Here is a 20,339-nt window from a genome sequence, read left to right on the forward strand (position 1 = left end):
CTCATAGATCAAAATCCAAATGTTAGATATAAAATCGTTCCTGAAGCTGATTTTGGATGCAATAATCACATTGATATGTCAGCAAAAAAATTGTAGTATTCTTTGAATTCTTTTTTTTTTTTTAAAGACTCATAGATCGAAATCCAAATGTTAGATATAAAATCGTTCCTGAAGTTGATACACAGGGATGCATGAGCAATAACTGTATGATGCCAAATATACAAAGAACTCGTAAATCAAAATAAAATAATAAACCCCCCCCCCCCCCCCCCCCCCCCCCCCAATTCTGACACTACCATCTCATCCAAAGCAACTCAGCTTTGGACATCTACCACCTGGATTTGGAAACTTAAACAAGTGTAAACTGCACACTCATTAGCATCCTGCGGGTTTCATCGTTAACCACCCAGGAACCCTTCAGAGAGAAATCAGTAAAAAAAAAAAAAATTCCATAACAACGATAGTCCAGGATGGAGGAGTGCCAATCCTTTCTACTGATACTTAGCCAGCTGCATACCTGCAGATCAAGTACTTAGCTTGCCACTCCCCGCGACTCTAATCGCTCACTTATTTAGCGGGAATGCAGCAGCCATAAAACTGTAAAATATGAAAAAAAATTTTATCCATCGCGACTTGCTTGATGTTACTCAGACTCACTGTTGTGGTCTTACAAAACATAGCCGAGCAGTGCTAGCTTAAAATGTCTTACTGAACCCCTGCAGTTGTTATTTTTAGACCCTCATTAGTCAACAAATCATACAAAGCAAACATGAGGAAGCGTTGTCAGGAAATAAAACCTTTAAAATATTAAATATATGTCAACAAATCCTGACTTTCTTCTCTCATAATGACCTCCTATCCCCAACTCAGCATCTCACTCGTCTGACTCCATGTTGACCTCTCTTTAAACCTTAGATTCACTCCTTCCCTTGTGTTCTTTTTTCCTTGTCTTTTGTCCCCCCCCCATCCCCTTTGGTCCTTCCCTCCATGAAGGGGAACTTCCACTGCAGTCTCGCATCCAGGAACAGACTTCCACTGTGGAAAACAGCCACATAATACTGCTCAAGTGTACTTTCCAAACGAGGGCGAAAAAGAACACACACATGCACACAATACCACCCCCCACCCCCCAATATATGCCCCCAACTCTTTTTCTTAACTCATTCACTGCCATCACAGTTCAAATGGATATTTGACGTCTGTAGCCGTCAATGGTAGTGAACGACTTGAGAATGATCTTTATGTTTTTTGTTTGTTTTTCAATAATGATTTGAGACCAAAAAAAAAAAAAAAACATTAAGAGTGGATTAATCAGTATAGAGGAATAAATAAATTGATCAAATTGTGCTATAGGAAGTTTCGGTTCCATTGTTGCCGCTAACACAGCGTACTGTATAGTTTAGTCTTGCGACTTCCTGCGTGATTGGTGAGTGTGTTCAAGCTTTTGTTCATTTCGCCAGAAGAACATTTAGAATAGAATAGCTCCTTCCCTTAAATAAAGTTCCATGTAGTGAACTGAAGATCAGATTGTGCATCAACATTTGTCACAATGCGCAACACTTGAGACTTTTTGCTTGTGATTTCAACGTCATCGGCACCTTAAGGTTATTGTTGTGCTCTTCGTGGAAAACAACTGGATGCTGACATTTTGTTAGTTTTAATTACAGTGCTGTGCGAGCGCAAATATGTATTTTTTTATGTTTTGTGGGCTTGCTGCAGGGTTGGACTTGACACCATTATGGCAGATTACTGTCACTATTTGTTGGCTTTCGTGTAATCGTGCCTAAAAGGTTGCCTTCCGAGTAAGTGGCATAATATTATGAAACAAAAATTCCCAATACTTAGAGAATACATCTTAAAATTTCAATTTAGCTCATAGTTATTTACTTTTGGAAAGCGAATAGAAAATATTTAGATATACAACTATAGATTTGCTTCAACCTCAAGCTAAGTCGGAGATTTAAAAGTGTCGCCAAGTGTTTTTTTTTGTCTCTCTTCACTTTTGGACTTAAATTCCTCCTATCAAGGCAGTGGAATGGTGGAAACTCCTTGGGAATGGGTTCCATGGAATGTCTGGGCAAGATTCCTTCCGTCTTTTCCCCAGTGGAGTTGACTCTTCTTGTCCCATAAGATCGTCATTGAGCATTACAAAAACAGACCACAGAAATAAATGTTGAAGCTCATTATATAATATTAATTGATAGACAAAAATAACATTTGGCCATAATTCACATTATAGTTAGTTTTGTAAAAGTACTAATAAGTTTTCTTGTTTTAAAAAGTATTTTTCAATTTTATTTTGTACTCGTTGGTATTTTCTTTTTTTTTTTTGGTGGTGCGCGTAAAAAGTTTGAGTATCACTGTAATCTAGGGTTACCATGGCAACAACAGAGGCACTATGTTCTTTCTTACGGGCTACTGTAACGTCACTCGGATTAAGACGTTGTTATTTTCAGACAAAAATTGCGTATGTCTTTTTGCCAAATCGCCTTTTTTTTTTTTTATGTATCTCTGTTCACGTCTTCCTCCCCCAACACTGGAATGTAACTTTGGGTTGACCTCGTGACTCATCTCTCCCACACTGACCGCACCGCTGCTGTGCGGACCGAGTCTCTCATGCAGTAGCGGTACACACTCAAAATCTAAAACACACTCGCGCTAACCCACACTTGTTGCGTCACACACACTTTTTGTGGTAACTACTAGACAGCTGTTCTTGCTCAACGCTGCTCTCGGCCATGATGTCATGAGTATTCATGTGTGTGATTGGCTGACGTTGGACGTCAAGGATGGAAGGGTCAAAAGTTTTTTGACCTCTGTCGTGTTTTGCTTTTCATCACCAGTTGGGGGAAAAAAAATGCAATTAATGATCGATTCGATTATTTTACCAATTACTGATGAATCGGACAAAAACGTCTATTTTCTATCCCTGTATTAAAAAACAACAAATACGTATTACTTCAAATTGGCTAATTAGTTACTAGTTTGGTCTGTAATGTCAGAAAAAATTGAAATGTTGATATTTACAGCAATCGGATAATATTTACTATTAGGTCAAGTTGTCGATGAATCGATTTGTCATTGCACCTCTAATAATTATGACCAGAAGCATCCAACCGAAATGACTTCAATGTAGCTTCCATGACTTAAAGGCATTTAGTAATTTAGGTCAGCGTCATTTACATCCAAATTCCCAAAACATCCTTATTATGTGGTTCATCAGTCGATAGAAGGACATCTTTAACAAAAAGCTCATTATTGTCTACAAAACTGGGTCAGACAGTTACAGAGTAAAAGTAAGAAGTTGTATTTTAGCTTAGTTGACTCGAAATGAGATTTGTCTTTTCAAGACACTCGTGCGTGTCTGAGAGTGTCCCCATTCATAGTCACCATGGTGAAGTCCTAAAAGTCGTCATGACAACTCGATCCGCGGCCTCGTTGCGTGCCAAAACACGCAACTGTCACCTATGCATCACCGCTGTTCACACAAACGCTCATGGAGTCACTATCGCACACAACAAAGACACCGACGTGGTTTGACGCTTTTAAAACGGGTGTCAAAAGAGGCGCGGTATGAAAAAAAAAAAAATGAAAAAAAGTGTTTATGACTGTTAAATCCGTCCTTTACTGAGCAGAACGAGTCACTTTTAGTTTCTTTTCATTTATGTTTGCACATCGTTTTCGAATTGTAATTATTATTCTTTTTTTAAATCAGTCTTACGTTGGAGCAAGAGATGCTAAAGGCACGTACCGGAAGGTGCAAGCCACCCTCAGGGGGGGGGGGGGGGGAGGGGGCTATTCCCAGCAGCCCACCCCTCTCACTTCACCTCTCCACATACAACACAGCCTGCCTGCCTTGAGCACATTTTACTCCTCGATGGTCGCCCCCTCGGTGATCTCTTCCTATATTTGACCCACTTTCCTGCGTGCACCTCAGTCACCCGCTCTGCCACACGCCCACTCCTCTGTATTTCCACTGGGGTGGAAAACACAAGTAGAGTGGGAAAAAATGAGGGGTGGTCTCTATGGAAGATGAGTTGGAGGGGGGAGGAAAGTATCAGGATGAGTGAGTCTGTCCATTAACCCCCCTCAAGATTGGTCCTTGCACTGTACTAACCAAGGCCTTTCAGTTTGGCATTCCAAACCAGAAGGAGCACAGAGAACACATTTGATTTCAAAAAGAACTGAACAAACTATGTACAAGTCCTCTTAAATGCTTATAAAAAAAAAATAAAAATAAAAAACATCTCTATGGTTAAGCAATAACACATGATAAAAAGAGAGTTATTGGTTTTATGGGTGGAACTTCTCTAATGTCAGGCCGCCCTTGTTGTCATGGTTACAGTACGGTTGTAGTTGAGCTAACAAGGTACAAATATGACATTCTTCTTTCGCTCTGGATGTCATTCTATCCCTTTTGTATTTGAATATTTAATTCATTTTGCTGGAAAGAATGTACCGTAATGCTTTTCGACATTTCTGGGCCAATCTTGATAATATAGCACAGGAGCTACTTTCTTCTTCCCATTCGACATTGTTGTTATATGTCCACTAGACATCCCATAACGCATTGACTAGGCAGTAGAAAATCTTGGAATTTTAGATTTAAACATATTGAGTTCAAGTTCAGAGAATCTGCTGCATGGTTAATTCTTGGGAAGACAATCATCTGATGGTGTGTGTCTGTTTTCTAATCTCTAATCTGTATGTTGCTGCAAATCAAGACATGTGCAGACACTTTCTTTGGAAAGCCGTCTGAAGTCTAAAGCTAAATCTACACCGTATTTGTTTCTTAAAAATAACAATGAAAACATTGCAAATGTATTTGATTTCATTACATATATTCAAAATCACAAACAGTGATGAATATCACCAGTTTTCTGAATTTGCTCATGTGACATTCACAAGCTGACCCGTGATTGGTTATTGGCAACTGTGATGTCATTTTTAGTGGACAGCAAGTGGCAAAATGGCCGCCCCCTGAGATGGACAAAAACAAATGGATTTTTCTATTTAACTCATACTCCACACATGCAAAAATAATCACAATATCGTGTTCAGATAAGTGGGACCGCATGTAACATATGTTTGCAAAGAACATTTTTGAGTGGATTTCTTCTTTAAATATAGTAAAGTCACACCTGCTGTTCAGTCTAATCAGAATCTTGCCACGTCTCACCTTAGAGGCGGATGGAATGTTCCTGGCAAATGAGAAGTGAGCAATAAAAAAAACGTCAGACATCAGTGAAAACAATTTCTCAAGGTTTTGCCGATTTCTAAATCCTTTGATTCCATTTGAAGAGAGTTGCGGTCCGCTATGGTCAAGGTAGCGATAACGCCGCCCACTCTCCTCTCACTTGCTACTTGCATCCTGTCGTCTCATGATGCAAATGGAAGTGAGAGAACGCCCACTCTGTCCTCATTGCCATGACAATCATATGACACCAGTACTGCGATGACACACTTTTATCACCACCAGGTGGAGAAAATAACAAAAAGTAATAAATAGCAGCTTTCTGTGTGTGCTACCTAGAATTTGATTTTGACTGGAAAAAAAAAAAAAACAATCAATAAAAAAGCCAATTTGCCGCCTACACGTTTTGCATCTCGGCACGGAGCTTGTTTGCTTCTTTACAAGGTGGAGGCGGCAGCGCTAGTGGAAGACTACGTGGGCGTCTGTGGCAAAGGAAGCGTGCGCTTTCACCCATCACACTAGCGTACACATCTGTATTTTTGCGTATGTGTTAATCCTGGAAAGAGAAGTGAGACGGACACTTCCGCTTTGACTAAAATTAGACCTTCCACTGCAACTTGCATCACTTCCTCTTTAACATGCGTGTTTGCTGTACTGTATCACCCTAAACGCTACTTCACAGTTTCCTTATCTGGCTTTTTTGCGTGGTTACTGTGTTGGTTTTATTGTGTCTGTGTGAGTGGAAAGCGTTTTTATGTCACGGCACAAACGACGACTCCCCGTCAGAGCTTGGAGTTCCGCACTGTGCCGTGTTATATTGTTGTTACTATGTATGTACATCTGTGATAGGGTACACACACGCGCACACACACACACACACACACACACACACACACACACACACACACACACACACACACACACACACACACAATCTGCGTCGGATTTGAGTGAGACAGAGATGGAAAGTGGTGCCTCACTCACCACGTGACGTCAATTTCTGGTGTTTTCCAAACCAAACTGGAAGCAACACAGATGAGGATGTGATGTCATCATCAGCGTCAAGCTTACTTTCTCGCGCCTCCCTCACCACACCTTAGGAGCTTTTGGCTATATTTTCATTTCTTTGGTGTGTGTGTGTGTGTGTGTGTAGGACTTTTATCTCCATCTTATGCAGTAGGTGGCCACTGCCCGTTCTTTTTTTTTTTTTTTTATGAATGGAATGTGTTGTTTACTTACTGACGGAGCTATTTTTGTCAGTGCTGAAATGATGAGCACAGAGTGTGACCACACCGACTTCCTCTTTTATCGCCCTTCCTCCGTCGATTGGTTCAGCCCCCCCCGCCCGCAGCTTAATAGCAATGGCACGGTTGTAAAAGTGCAAGTGCGTTATCTTTTCTTGTGGCTGAGTGTTAAGATTTCGCAGATTGGCTCGAAAATGTAAGCATGAAAGCAATGTGCTCAGATAAGGCGTGTTAAGACAAACAAAAAAAGACAATAAATACATTTTGGGAAAAAAATAGACAATCATGCGCTTGTGTGGTATTTGCTGCCGGGATTCTGGACTTGGTCACCTTAATCAAATCTAAAATGCATGAAGTCTTCATTCTGATAAGGCCTTGACTTTACGTTCCTCACAGTGGGATTTTACTTCATGGTGCATGCCTCTGCATGTTTAATCGCAATGCCATGACATATTTGCAGGAACTAGTCTTGAAAACTTCAACTTGTGATCACCCAATGAGGAACAGTAGCACGATTTAAGTTTTTCTTGAAGCAAGTTGTATTATTATTATTATTGCTCTGGCTTCCACTCAGTGAAATCATTCTCTTGCCCAAATCCAATATTGACATCCGTGCCAGCCTGCCTGCTGTGAGCGTGTGCGTATCTCCTCGTGTGTACATATTTGTGTGTTTTGAACTGCTCCGAGGACATCCAGTTTGAGTGTTTCTCCTCCAATGCTCTTTCCGGTTGAGGAACAGTAGTTTTTCTGTCGATGGGGCTTATGGATTGGCACATTCAGCATCCCAGCCCCCAGTCACACACCCACACGTGCAAACACTGGACAAAAGTAGAATCTGACTTTTTTTTTTTGTCTGGTGTAAACTAACAAAGAGATGGTTCGCTCCAGTTTTTGCTTATAGCTAGCATAACTTTTAGCCGTTTGTCGGTTAGCTTATAAAATGTGTTTGTGCAGTAAACGGTACGTAATAATTCTTTTTCTTATTTATTGGGCACATCTGGGAAGACGACAACACGTATGACAACGATGTCGTGCAACAGTTGTATTTGAGAATCATGGTGATGTCGAATGGAATTTATAAACAAACCGAGAAAAGTCTGTAGTTTCCTTTGTTATGCGTAATAAAAAAAATTAAGCTCTGAACTCAAACATTTTATGAGTTAACAATTTAGTATAATAAAAAAAAAAGTATTTTAATGAGTTTTTTTTTAAAGTTTTTTTCTTTATTGCCTTAAAATTCTGTCGCCGGTTGCTTTTGGCCTCACTTTATAAACACCGGAACACAATAGAAATCGTTTTTAAAAATAAATATAAAGCCTTTCAGTGAAATAATAATACAACACATGGCGGTTGGCACTGCACAGTCAGTTATGTAATCCTGATAATAGGCAGTCTATTTTGAAACCCCCCCACCCCCTCCCTCCCCTCTTTCCAAACTCATTATCAACTTGTTAAATCAAGCTTTTTTCTCCTTATGTCTCTTCCAATTCTCTTTTAGTGACGTCGCCCTTTTATGTTGCTGACGGAATCTCCCGCTTGGCAGGAAAATACCTGTCATGGGTCACAAGGGCCACCGGACATGTGTCTTAGCCAGTGACGTTGCCCGCACGTCTTACTCCAGCGATTTTACTATACACACGGTAAGCCGGGGAAGCCCTCACACACACACACACACACACACATACACACAGCGGTACTCACTAATCCAATTAGGACATTGGTTTGTGGCCCGGGCCTCATTGGACACATGCTGATCCAATTATTATTGGATGGGTTGGCCAGGCAATCCCAGTGTTTCCCTTTGCTAATGTTCTTAAGTGGCGCTGTGTGGACACCTCGTACGTACAAAAGACCCCCCCTCCCCCTCCTTGCTACGTGTGCCAACAAACACCCTGTCAACCGAGGTGACGTCCACTCAATCAGCTGAGTTGCAAAAAAAACAACAACGGAAACTCAGGGCTTACCCTTGAGACATTGAATTTGTATAAAACTCCTGAACGCATGCCAGGAATAGTCTCAGATGTCCTCACTGCAGGCATTATCATCATCAGTGCCAAACAATCAACGAAGGGAAAAGGTCTTTGGAAGCCGCTGAAACACAACGCTCATTTTTCTTCCACTAACAAAACATTGACACCAATTTGGAGAGCATGTGCTCATGTGTGGATATTTCCTGAGTAGCTCTTCATGGTACATCAATGAGGAGCACTCCAAACAAGGACACAAGTCCATCCAGGCGCTCTTATCTAACACTCGCTTAGCCCAGTGAAGATCTGGAGGGCTTTTCTAGTCTCTTTTATTATCGTGACAAACATACACATTTTATCCACGGTCATTTCAGGCGGAGCAATTAGTGCTTGTCACACTTCATGTCACGTGAACATTACAGGGTTGGAAAATTCTCAAGCCATTATTTTTTTCGGGCAGGTCCGCAGTTTGTTCGTTTTGATAGCGCCGAGAATATTTGAGTATTATTTAATGCTCTGTTGGGATGCTCTGTTGAAATGATTTTTGGTTGAGCAACGCTAGCCTACGCTACCCCTAAACAAAGCTAGCTTACATAGCTTTCAAGTTTGATTTAGTTCACATTTAAGGAAGAAAAACATTGATTATAAAAATGACTAAAGCTCATCTTTGTTCTCCTTTTGTATTGTATATTTCGCCACAAGATGAACCTTAATGGATCGGCCCGCACAAAGCAGAATTGTCATCTGTAAAGTATAGCAGCAATCAGCCTTGCAGCAGGAAGCACTTTATCAACTTGTAGACACAATCGCGTGTCTATTTCCGACGGGCTTTTCTTTGATCAACGACAGAACAAAAAATAATAATAACAAATAACAAAAGAGCGTGTATGAAGCAGATAGCCGGGCCGTTGCTCTGTAGTGAAAAACGCCTCGGCTTTGGCACTGAACAACATATGCTCGGCGTGGATGACATGGAAAGTGAGGAGAAGAGGTTTCCGCTGGAGGGGACAGCGGGGGGATAGCACATACCCCTGGGGATGTCTAAGGATGTACAATGCCGGTGTGTGTGTGTGTGTGTGTGTGTGTGTGTGTGTGTGCACGCCCGAGGTAAAGCAGTGGATGTTGAAGCTGATTTGTTCTGATGGACTCAAACACAGACACAGACTCTGCCTGTGACTCACAGACGAGACGCAAGTATCCCTTAGGGAGCAGGCCCGCGGCGCGCACACACACACACACACACACACACACACACACACACACACACACACACACACACACGAGCTTGCCAGGTTAGATATCTGCACGCTTGTGGATCTCTTCTAGCCGTGATGTGAGGCGATCATTGGGATGTTTTGACTTCAGTTCTTAAGAGAGCAGAGTTGCATTGAAACCTCTTATTGCGCCTGCCAAAATGGAATTCGTATCCAACTTTCTCACGTCTTGTCGAGCGTACGAAAGCACAATGTCCAGTTGTGTCGTTGCCGATATTGCGATTCATGAATGGGGCTTATTGAGCGCACGCTTGCTTCCCTTCCTCTCGGCCCGGCAAAACTTTCGCAAAAGGAGGCGAGAGGCCCTCCGGTTATCGCCCCCGAGTTCAAGTCTTTGCCGTGTTCCCTAACAGCCCGTAATGGGACATTAAAAGTGCCAAGGAAAGACTGGAGCTGTCGTTTTGCGGTGTTGTGCACAAAGGCGTCTTGATGGCGTTCTCATTTGGCCCGCTTGCTCACACAACAAGATGGAGACACGCAATTTTACACAGTCACATTAAGGCACACAAAGCGCCACTGGCTTAATATGAGCCCGCGTGTGACGTCAAGCGTATGCTCGTTATAATAGCGCTGGGAGCATCAAAGTGACAGATATCACACACAGGCAAACGCAACGAATTATCGTCGGGTCATTTTCAGATCAAACCATTAAACACATTTCAATGCCCCTTTGTTAGAAGCCGACAATTGCCGTCCCGTCGTGTCATGTGCTTTGTTTAGAGTGGCTTCCTAAATTCGCCAGACTTTTGGAGATGACTGAACAGGATGGAATAGTAATGATGGTGGCATCCCAGGTCGCATAGAAAGATGCGATGATATCGCCGGAAGGCGTCCTCACCGAAATCACGCGTGATAAATAATAAATATGAAATAAAATTAGAATTAAAACAAATAATACAATAAATAATAAAGCAAACAAATAATAAACATAAATAATAGAATAAATAAAATCATAAAATAAATAAATATGAACCCCAATGGAAAATCACAGATTTTTTTTTGTTTTTTTTTGGTGAAATGGTTTCACCATTCATTTAATATCCATTGCACAAGTCAGTACAGTTATGCTAGCCATAAAAATCAATGTGTCTATTGTCCCTCACGGGTCACCGTAGGTGAAATGTGGGAACTGGCGACAGCGGCAGGATTCTTTCCATTGCTTTGTGGAAGTGGAACATTGATTTGGTTGCTTCTTTCCCACACAGAGAGAAAGAGGAACAAAAAATAGTTTAGGATCAGGACGAAAGCAACAAAGGCTTAAGAGCTTGCTTGTCTTTCCACAAGCATGTTGTTATGATTTCAAACAAAGCGTAATGAAGTGCTTATTTGCTAACATGCTGAGCAGATCAGACAAAAACGCTTATGACTAATCGTGCACGTGTTTAATCTCGTGTTTGGAAGCAAGATAATAATCTACTGCTTGTATACTGATTCATTCATTCATTCATTCATTCATTCATTTTCCTCACGAGAAGTGCTGGACAGCTATCTTCAACCTCTTAATTATTTAACTAAGGTTTCCTGTGGAAAATTCCATTTTTTTTATAAAAACATTTCTTGCTGTCCTGCTCATCTATATTACTTCCTTCATGAAGTTCAATCCGTTCTTTTGTGAAGATCTTCCCTCCTGGTAGTTCTCAAGTGATGTACAAATGACCTTATTTCGAAAACTCCGATGTTCTGCGTGGCGAGTGAATATTTGTTTTAGTTTTTTTTTCACAGCGTGTGTCAGCGCTCTGACTAATTGTGCCTCCGTCACTCTCGTACATTTTTCTCCCGCATTCCTTTCATCTCTTCACTCGTTTCTTATTTCCCCCCCGGCATGACTTCATCGGTGTAAAAGCAAGATCTAGTTTTATTACAGCCCCACGTCTGCTCTTAAGTAAATATTTGCAGCACGTGTCCAAAGTGAGGAGCAAACCTGAGCACCGAGCTATCCCAGGAATGTAGCGCATCATCACTTCCTGGCCCGATAACGCTGGAAAAGCCTGATTTCTATCAGCCGCTGTGTCGTAATCGACCCCGTTGATGCGCGTGTGCAACATGTTGTGTCCTCATACCATAATAGGCTTCCCCGAATAACTGTCCCATAATTCTAAACCTGTGAGAAGATCCAGCTGGCTCTGGCCTCAAAAGGAAGCGCTCACCTCGCTTGGCTGGACTGTACTTCACCTTCTATGTCAGACTAAAACATTTCCACAAGGAATTCCAAGTATCCTAGAAGACATCTTCCCGATTCCAAACATCTTCGGTAATACGCCGCTCTCGTCTGGATCTCGGGCCAAGAAACACATCGACACTACTCGACCGAGAGCGACACTCGCCGATTTTACATCATGACAGCGCGGCGGGGGAATGCTGTCGTAATCCCGGGCCGTGCCGAATCACGCGTGATGAAATCCAGTGGCCATGCGGAGTTGGCCGCGGCTCACCCCGGAATACCACAGAATATACACGATATGTTCCGAAAGGGGGGGGGGGGGACGCGATGATACGCTCAAGTGGCCGGGAGAAAGAACGCTGATGATAGTTGGCGTCTTGTTAAACTTGAAGAAGTACATGACACCTTGTCCTGTCAACACAGAGTCACTCGCTCGGTTGCTTTTGGGCCTCGGCCCGAGCAGAGCCGCGTGCTTACGTCGTCGTTTTTAAAGGGGATTTCCTCACTTGACTGTGTGAGTCGGTATATAAACAACTTTACATGTTTTGCTTCTCAAGAACAAACATATTAGGTCATTTGAAAATCTGTTCATATTTTTAGATTTATAGTATGAACACAGACATTAGCGTTAGCAAATACTTCATATGCTTTGTTAGTCATAATTATTGTTTTGGAGGGGGGGGGGGGCACACAAGGGACATATAAAAGTAGCGTGCTTTCGGAACCATGCGCTGATTAGCAAGAAGATGATCATCAATCATAATATTGCTTCGTTAAGAAAGGTCAGCTGGCGGAGGTTCTTCCATGTCGGTTAGTTACATCAAGCCAGCCAGTGGGGATTTAATAGCTAGAATAAAAAAATCCAAAAAGTTACAGTGGCTAGCTATTGTCAAAAGATTTCTTCTTCTTTTTATTTTTGCTGAATTTGCAAAAAATCTCTCCAGAAACTGAACAAATATTCTCTCAAGTGTTAAATGAACGTGCCATTCATTTGTGTGCATACATTAAACACATTCAACATACTCAACTTGCTTCAGAACAAGCCACCTGAACATAATCAGAAATATTTCACACTCGTCGCCATTTTACCAATTGCTCGTTCACTCCAATTAGAGCGCTCGCACTCCACCGAGGACAAGGGCTAAGCGAGTGCTTTGGAGTGGCGCTCGAGTACGCCGCTTCTAAAGTGGCGTGTCCATGAAAGACTCTTCTTCCTCCACTTGGTGTGGAACCAACTGTGGAAGTGAGAACTCACATCCCCTTCACCGTGCTGAGAGAGAGCCACCGGGTCAGCGTAAAGTGCTGCCGGGTGCTATTACTGTGAAAAGGACGCCTCTCGGGGGGGGTGTCCTTTTCAAGCATCTGATGAACACGGCCGACTAGCATATGTGCGTTACATCGTCCTATCTCGTATAATGTGTTGCCGGGACCATTTGTGAAACCAAAGCAGATCCGTGTGACATTCAGCGCGTGAGCCCGCATTTACAGTGTATGTGACAGACTACGATATTATTGGACGGCAGTGTGTTTGCACCGGACGCAAATAGCAACACGGATGATATTCGTGGATCGAGTTCTGTCACACGCTAGCGCCTGATTCAGCAGGTGCCCCGACCACCCTCCACCCGGTTCTCCCCTTGTCAATGTTCTGAGCTGCTCAAGCTCTGTCTAGGATTGACTTGTGACACACTGACCTCACATATGAATTTTAAGGATTTATTCATTATTACGACTGTCTGTTGAGGATGGATGTAAACGATTTTAATGTAAGTTGATTTCGGAATTATGACGACAGGCCTACAGAGAAAAAAACAATCCTTTGGTTCCCGTTGGATTGAGTTAATTCGGGCATGTAGATGGACTGCACGTGATGTGTTCAACTGAGATATATCATTTGAACGTTTTGGAGGAATGCAGTGCGTCAGTTGACCACGTTGTAATCATGTGCTACCGAAAGTTAAGCACACAGTGTGCTTAGCAGTTTCAGAGAAAAGACTGAGTATACTTGAAATGATCAAAAAGCACCGCCGTTCATTTATTGGTGTTTTTATTTATTTTATTTATTTTTTTGCACGCCCCCCCCCCGTGATGAGGCGGATCATAGGTTCTGTATATTTACAAGCGGATGAGGAAAGTTGAACGTGTCGTTTGTGGACGATCACGTTTCTGTGGCCAGAGGTTGAATGGACAGGTGGCACGATCGGGTTCCATCGTGCGCACGCTCGTACGTGTGCTCGTGAACCACCCGCATCTTATACAAGCATATAATTATACTTTGCAAACGGCATCATGACTTGGCATCGGGGGTCCTTTTCCAACCGAGGGTCAGTCTTAGTTCACGTAGGATACGTGTCACGGTGTGTGCGCCTACGTGTGCGCCATAAGCCAGCTCTGGTTTTATTTTTAAAGTGGGGCTCAAACAAAGACCTTCAGTCAAACTGCTCAGAGAACTGGGCCTTGGGAACATGACCAGCGGCTGTTGCGTCACATTGTGCGTGGCTGTGTGCCACTGTGTTTTATGGCTGTGTGTGTCTGTGTGTGTATGAGAGAGAGTATCCAACCAACTTGTAAAGAAGTCACTTGTTCAAGTAGGACAGCAACAAAGAGGGGAAAAAAATTCTTGAAATCCTTGCCAGATGTGCGTCTCCAACGCACGTACACACGCACACAGTGGAATGAAGTGTTTGCCACCAAATCGTTCTCATAGTGCGGGTGGGATCGTCAAGGCTTTGGTCACATTAACACAGAAAGACAACAACGGATGGACGCACATTCACGGTTGGCGTGTGATGTCATAGGTAGCCAGGAAGGGATTTGATATTTGGTCACGCACGCACACACACATAGTCTAATGGTCGTTACTTGTCAATATGGCCATGCAATAAAGATGTACCCCACGAACATAGGAAAACAAGAACACACACACACAGTTTGCTCAAATAGAAACTGGACATGAACATCAACAGGCATCATGGTGTGATGTCATATGAAGGATTTCATATAAGTGGGAGAAAAAGTTCAAAATATCCGAAAGTAAACAGTCGAAAATCGAGACAATCGTGGATAACAAGAGAAAACGCCCTCTCAAGGTTATTATTGTTCTCCGGAGGTTTCCTAAAAGCCGCCAGGGGAACGGGGGAAGCCTGCTCTCTGTTACATCACACATCTACACTCACAACATCAGCGTAATCTGTCCCACATCTACGCTGCCGCTCGCCCGCCCGCCCCCGTCTTTCCTTTCTTTCCTTCTCCCTTTCTTCCTGTTTTTAAAGTCTTTCTTTCCACCCATGACGCACTCTGCCATAATGAAGCCGTTAAGGGGAGTCCGGTTAACTTTGGCTGCTGTCTTTGGAAGGGAGGGAGGGAGGGAGGGAAGGAGGGAGACCATGTGTGTGTGTGTGGAGGTTGGTTAGTGATGTGGTATAAAGTGACACCACGCAAAAGCGACTATATTTACAGCGCGCCTCTGTAACGCCGAGACTATTTATAGCCGGCAGCTCTTTTCTCAGCAACTGCCGCTGCATTGTTGCAGCGTCACAAACATGAGCATCAGATGGCACCAGCGAATGTATACTGCACCACGCTGCCAAATCCTCCAGTGACTTCCTGTGCGCACACACACACACACACATGCAGACACACACTCTGGACTTTCCCTCCTTTCGCGTCAGTCAATTGGGCTTCTGACATTGAGTCTGAGTAGGAATGATATGCAAATATAGTGGTAACCTGGCGATGCTTCATTTTTAGGACCACGTAGAACACCCAAATCATTCTTCTGGATTGAAATGAGTGGCAATGCCATTAATCCGTTTCAGCCTCACCACCAAAAAATGCCCAAACTTTTCGAAATGTGTTTTTTTTAAGCGGAAAGATATTTAATTATCGGTCAAATGAGTGCTCAGTCTGATTTATATGTATTTTAACATTTATATGTTGATAATAAAATGAAGAGTAAGACATGTAAGGCCAAAATTGACTACTTTAAAAAACATTAAGCCCAAAAAAATGAATAAAAAACATAATTATGTAAAAAAAAAAATCTGTAACTTAGTCACGTGATCAGTAAAGTAACTAAGTTATATAAATAAAAAATCTTCAAAAAAGAAAAAAAAAACACCCACAACTTGTTTCCTTGTGGGCCGTGCCACTAAATAAAGTCTTCATGACAACGTGGGGGCATCAGACGGAAAGTGCCCTGAACCCTGAAGTGGCGCTGTTTGTTGGGCCCGCGAGCGTCGTCAGACGTCCGGAGATGCTCGCAGGCAGCCAAGCGTGCGCCAGCGGCGTTATGTCGCCTGTCGCCGTTCCGAGCAAGGTGCGTGTTTACTCAACAGGGGTGTTAACGTCAATCGAGGAAATTGATGTTTATCCTGGCAGCTTTGGAGAGCGAAGCATGTCAGCGAGCGTGTTTAACCCGACTTTTGCTTTGCCTGCATCTCTTCGCTGTCCCCAAACACACACACGCACGCACGCACGGGCAGAAAACGACGGGCTGACTCAGCTCGGGCGTTCCATTGTAACAAAAAAAAATGGTGGGCGGTGCGAGAGCGTCACTCGGGACGATTTTAGCAACTGCATATGACGATACTACGCAGAAAGAGAACATCATGGTTTTGTTTTTCAAGCGTCCTCCTCCCGTTCCGTTTTTGTGGCCTCTTTCCCAGCGCTCCCTCGAGAGTCCTTCCCCATCCGCCGCCATTTGTTGCGGTCCCAAACCGCAGATGAACCATCACGTCGGCCCGCGTGCTGACATCAGCGGTCGGGCCTACACGCGCGGTCGTACGCAGGCCCGGCCGGACTTTCCGTCTCTCGGGACGGCGCGAGCCTAAACGTGTGACACACTGATGTCTCCCTTTCCGAGTTGGAGTTCCCAGGGCCTCGGAGTCGTGGATGGCGTCAGCGAGGCTTGTTTTTCAGGAGTTGATGTGACACACAGGAAGAGAGATTGCACGATGGGATGAATTATTATTATTATTATTATTTGACAGTATATGCATATTGCACTTTCCAACCATTTGAACAGTTAAGTGTTTTTTTTTTATTCACCTGTATGCAGAAAGTGACAAAGCAGTTTAAGAATAAATTGGACAGGCTCTCTTCATTGAATATTTTGTTCTTTTTTTGGGGTTTTTATATTGCTAAATCATCGTGACAGGGTCGCTGCCTTCGTTTTAGCCGAGTGGAATGAAGTGGTTAAGCCGATTTGGTTGTTGATGGTCCACCCACGTGAATGTTTTCACTCATTTCCGACCTCTTTGGACTGTTGAGTATATACACTAGTGTTGAGATTATTTTGTGGGGGATTTTTCATTGTCCCTAAACCGCGCAGTGGAACATCTCAATTTAAGAATTTTTCAATTCGCCTTGGATGATTTTTTATTTTATTTTTTTTACCAGCAGGACTAAAAAGTGAATGCTCGAGACGTGAAGGAATTTGCTCTGAGGCGAGACAACAAATGCACACGTATTGACAACAGTGCCGAATTTACACCTCCCTGCGAGTTGTTGGCAGTCTGACACTTTGTCCTACGTCGCCTTTGGCCACCTTCCTCTCCCATTTTGCAGGAGGTGTCTTCACAGCCCTGTCCGTCAAAGCATCGAGGGCCTCTGGCGCTCGCCTCGCACGCCTTTTTCACAACTCTGTCCGAATACAGTATCGGAGAAAAAAATAATAATATTGTGAGGTGAATGCAGGAGGAAAGATGGAAGAGGCCGGGTCAGAAAGACCCAGAGGGCATCAAGTTGTCCTTGCCTGAATCCAAACATCAATCTCATCAATAATAGAGCTCAAGCAGTCACGGGACAATATTAAACATGACATCGGACCAGGACGTGGATCCCCGCGCCGTATTTTTATGCCGCCTCGAAGATTTGTGACTCACGGGCGGGTTAAGTCGTGTGACTGCGAAATCACGTTGTTGTTGAAGAAAAAAAAAACAACAATCGCAAAGGTCACTGCCACGTTCTCGCAGCAACTTGACGTGGAATCAAAGTCGTTTGTGTGTGCCTACAAATCACTGACTCACAAAAGAGTCATCAATATGAAACGTCCTCATAAATGAATTACCAGCGCACGCTAAACACATAAAGCTCCTGTGATTTCTTGTATTTCTTGCCTTCTTAATAATAAATAAAGACAATGCTCCGAGTTAATACACACACACACACACACGGACGGCCCCCTGTCGTTCCTCATCAGTCATTCAGCGTGACATGTCTGTATGCGAGAAATCTGCAAGTCGGCATTTTTTTCTCCCCCAGTAGATTTTGCTTTACCTGACTCTCCGCTCATCCATGTAAGCAACTGGTGAGCGTTGCCGCCGCGCTTACTCCAGCTGGAAATTTTAGAGCCATCACTTGGCAAAACTTAACTTAAAAAAAAAAAATTGAAAAACTTAACTTAAAAAAAAATAATTGAAAAAAAAAAAAAGTAGCATCCATGCCCAAAATTTAAAATAATTTGTCTGAAGAATAATACTAAAGAGCGATTATATAAGATTTTATTATTAATATGACGTGTCAAAAAAATAAAACACTTTTTTCCCTCCTTTATTTCAATCACGTTAAGAGTAACTGCGATTATTCATACTAAATGAATAAATAATAAAGTGGTGGCACGTCTGAATATTCAACAGAACATTTATTTTGTGTTTATCACACAGCAAAGTAACTGTTTGATAACAAGTTACATATTAGTAAGGAGTGTCTTAAGAGATTCTCAAACGTCACGTGTACATTTGCTGCAACTTTTATAATTAATCTGGATAATTGGGGGAATTTCGATCAAACTAGCTTGTGTGGTCACACTTTGAACTTTTTTATACACACGCACACGCTTTGAATAACTTCAACCAGTCAATATGCAAATCGACAGGCTTGGTGCTCTCGTAAGCTTTCTGGAAGCTCATCAAAGAATATTTGGTGCCGCATGATCTCATTTGTGGTTAGGCAGGTAACTGGATTTGCCAAAGCCACGTGGATGACTCAAATAGTGTTAGGTGAAGTAACCTCAAGAGTATTGGTGTCAAACTCAAGGCCTGGGGGGCCCGATACGGCCCGCCACATCATTTTATGTGGCCCGCGAAAAAAAATTGTCATTACTAAAATTACTAATTGTCTTCAGTTTTTAAAAGAAATCTGACATTGTTTGCAATTTTTATTACCATTCGTCTTTTTAAAAATATTTGAACCATTTTTACTTATCTGTGATTTCAACACTAGTTATTCATGAGTTTGTTATGTAGCCTATACTGTATGTATATAGAAGACATTGACAGTCGTAATGGCCCTCCGAGGGAAACTATGACGACAAAAATGAGTTTGACACCCCTGCTCTTGAGAATGATTTAAGCGGCTTGTATTTTTGGTTTGAAAGAGTGAGACGAGAATGCGTATGGTTTTCGGTTGCAGGTCTCGATCACGTGTGCCGCGTTTGGAATCGACACGATTCACGCTTTGTTTTGCTGTCCATCTGTAATATCGGTGTTGTTGTTTTTTTTCCGAGTTTTGATACAGCGTAGGCAGGTTTTGGTTGAAGGGAACGTGTGAACAAGCCAAGAAAATGACTCATGAAATACAAGTTTGATTTTTTTTATACTGTCCATGTTGCTCATTCGATTTCTGCAAAATGACTACTTAGAATACTTCATAGAATACTTTGCCTTAACTTGCAGGTTTTTCAAGTTATGAAGCCAAAGCTTGATTTTTTTTTGTTTTGTTTATGTCACGAGGCAAATTTGATTTATGAGTGAGCTTCAGATGCACCGCCGCTTAAGTAAAGTGAAAAAAATGTCACTTTGCAGGAGTTCAGTGACCAAACGATGTTATCGGCAGCGTTACGATATCAAGTAGCCGAGCACACGATGTTGATTTTTATGGCCGAGTGCTATTGTTGCACGTTTGATGTCAGTCTACCTTTACGCTGGAAATGAGATTAATAGGAAGTATATGTCGCCAAAAAGTGTGGTTGATTAATTGTTAATTGTGACTAGCCTTAGTGCTGTTCATTTTGTTTCAAGCTAGTAATTAAACTTCATTAAACCATTTTTTCTTTTTTTTTTTTTTTTAATAACCAGGGTTAATTTGTGGTCCAGGGCGCCACTTCCTACCAGTTAATGCCCAACCGGTATGCAAAAGTGGTCCAAAAGTGTATTTTTAGACCCAAATACTTTTATGTAACATCAACAATAACATCTCCACTGATATTGAGTTCTGGACGTCACGTGACTATTCCCATTTTCGCAGCACTATAACTAGCGTCAAATCATCCGATTTGTCCAAATTAATTCACAACTCACTTTGTTTTGTTTTTTTCTCAGTTTCTATACTGCTGATCATTCCAAATGTCTTCCCCTGAAAAAGGTCGCTAATCATTTATGGCAGCGCTGCTTACATAACCCCAAAAATATATGGAATGAAATGTATTTTAATTGGGAATATTGATGAAGTAATCAAGTTACACCTTATATGAGCAGTTCTACTAGGGTTATAAATAAA

At 42.3% G+C, this 20,339-nt stretch overlaps 1 protein-coding gene across 3 annotated transcripts in view; it reads left to right on the forward strand.

Annotated features, from left to right (window-relative positions):
* alg2 (ALG2 alpha-1,3/1,6-mannosyltransferase) overlaps nt 1-20,339 on the forward strand; it is a 64,221-nt gene that overhangs the window by 26,670 nt on the left and 17,212 nt on the right. For all 3 annotated transcript variants that reach the window (XM_085919520.1, XM_085919521.1, XM_085919522.1), the window contains one exon: nt 7,937-8,078. In XM_085919520.1, coding sequence (XP_085775646.1) covers nt 7,995-8,078 — 84 coding nt within the window. In that variant the 5' untranslated portion in view covers nt 7,937-7,994. The remainder of the gene's footprint in view (nt 1-7,936; nt 8,079-20,339) is intronic.

Source organism: Syngnathus leptorhynchus, chromosome 8, assembly GCF_054491065.1.
Source record: "Syngnathus leptorhynchus isolate UIUO chromosome 8, UIUO_Slep, whole genome shotgun sequence".
NCBI classification, from domain to species: Eukaryota; Metazoa; Chordata; class Actinopteri; order Syngnathiformes; family Syngnathidae; genus Syngnathus; species Syngnathus leptorhynchus.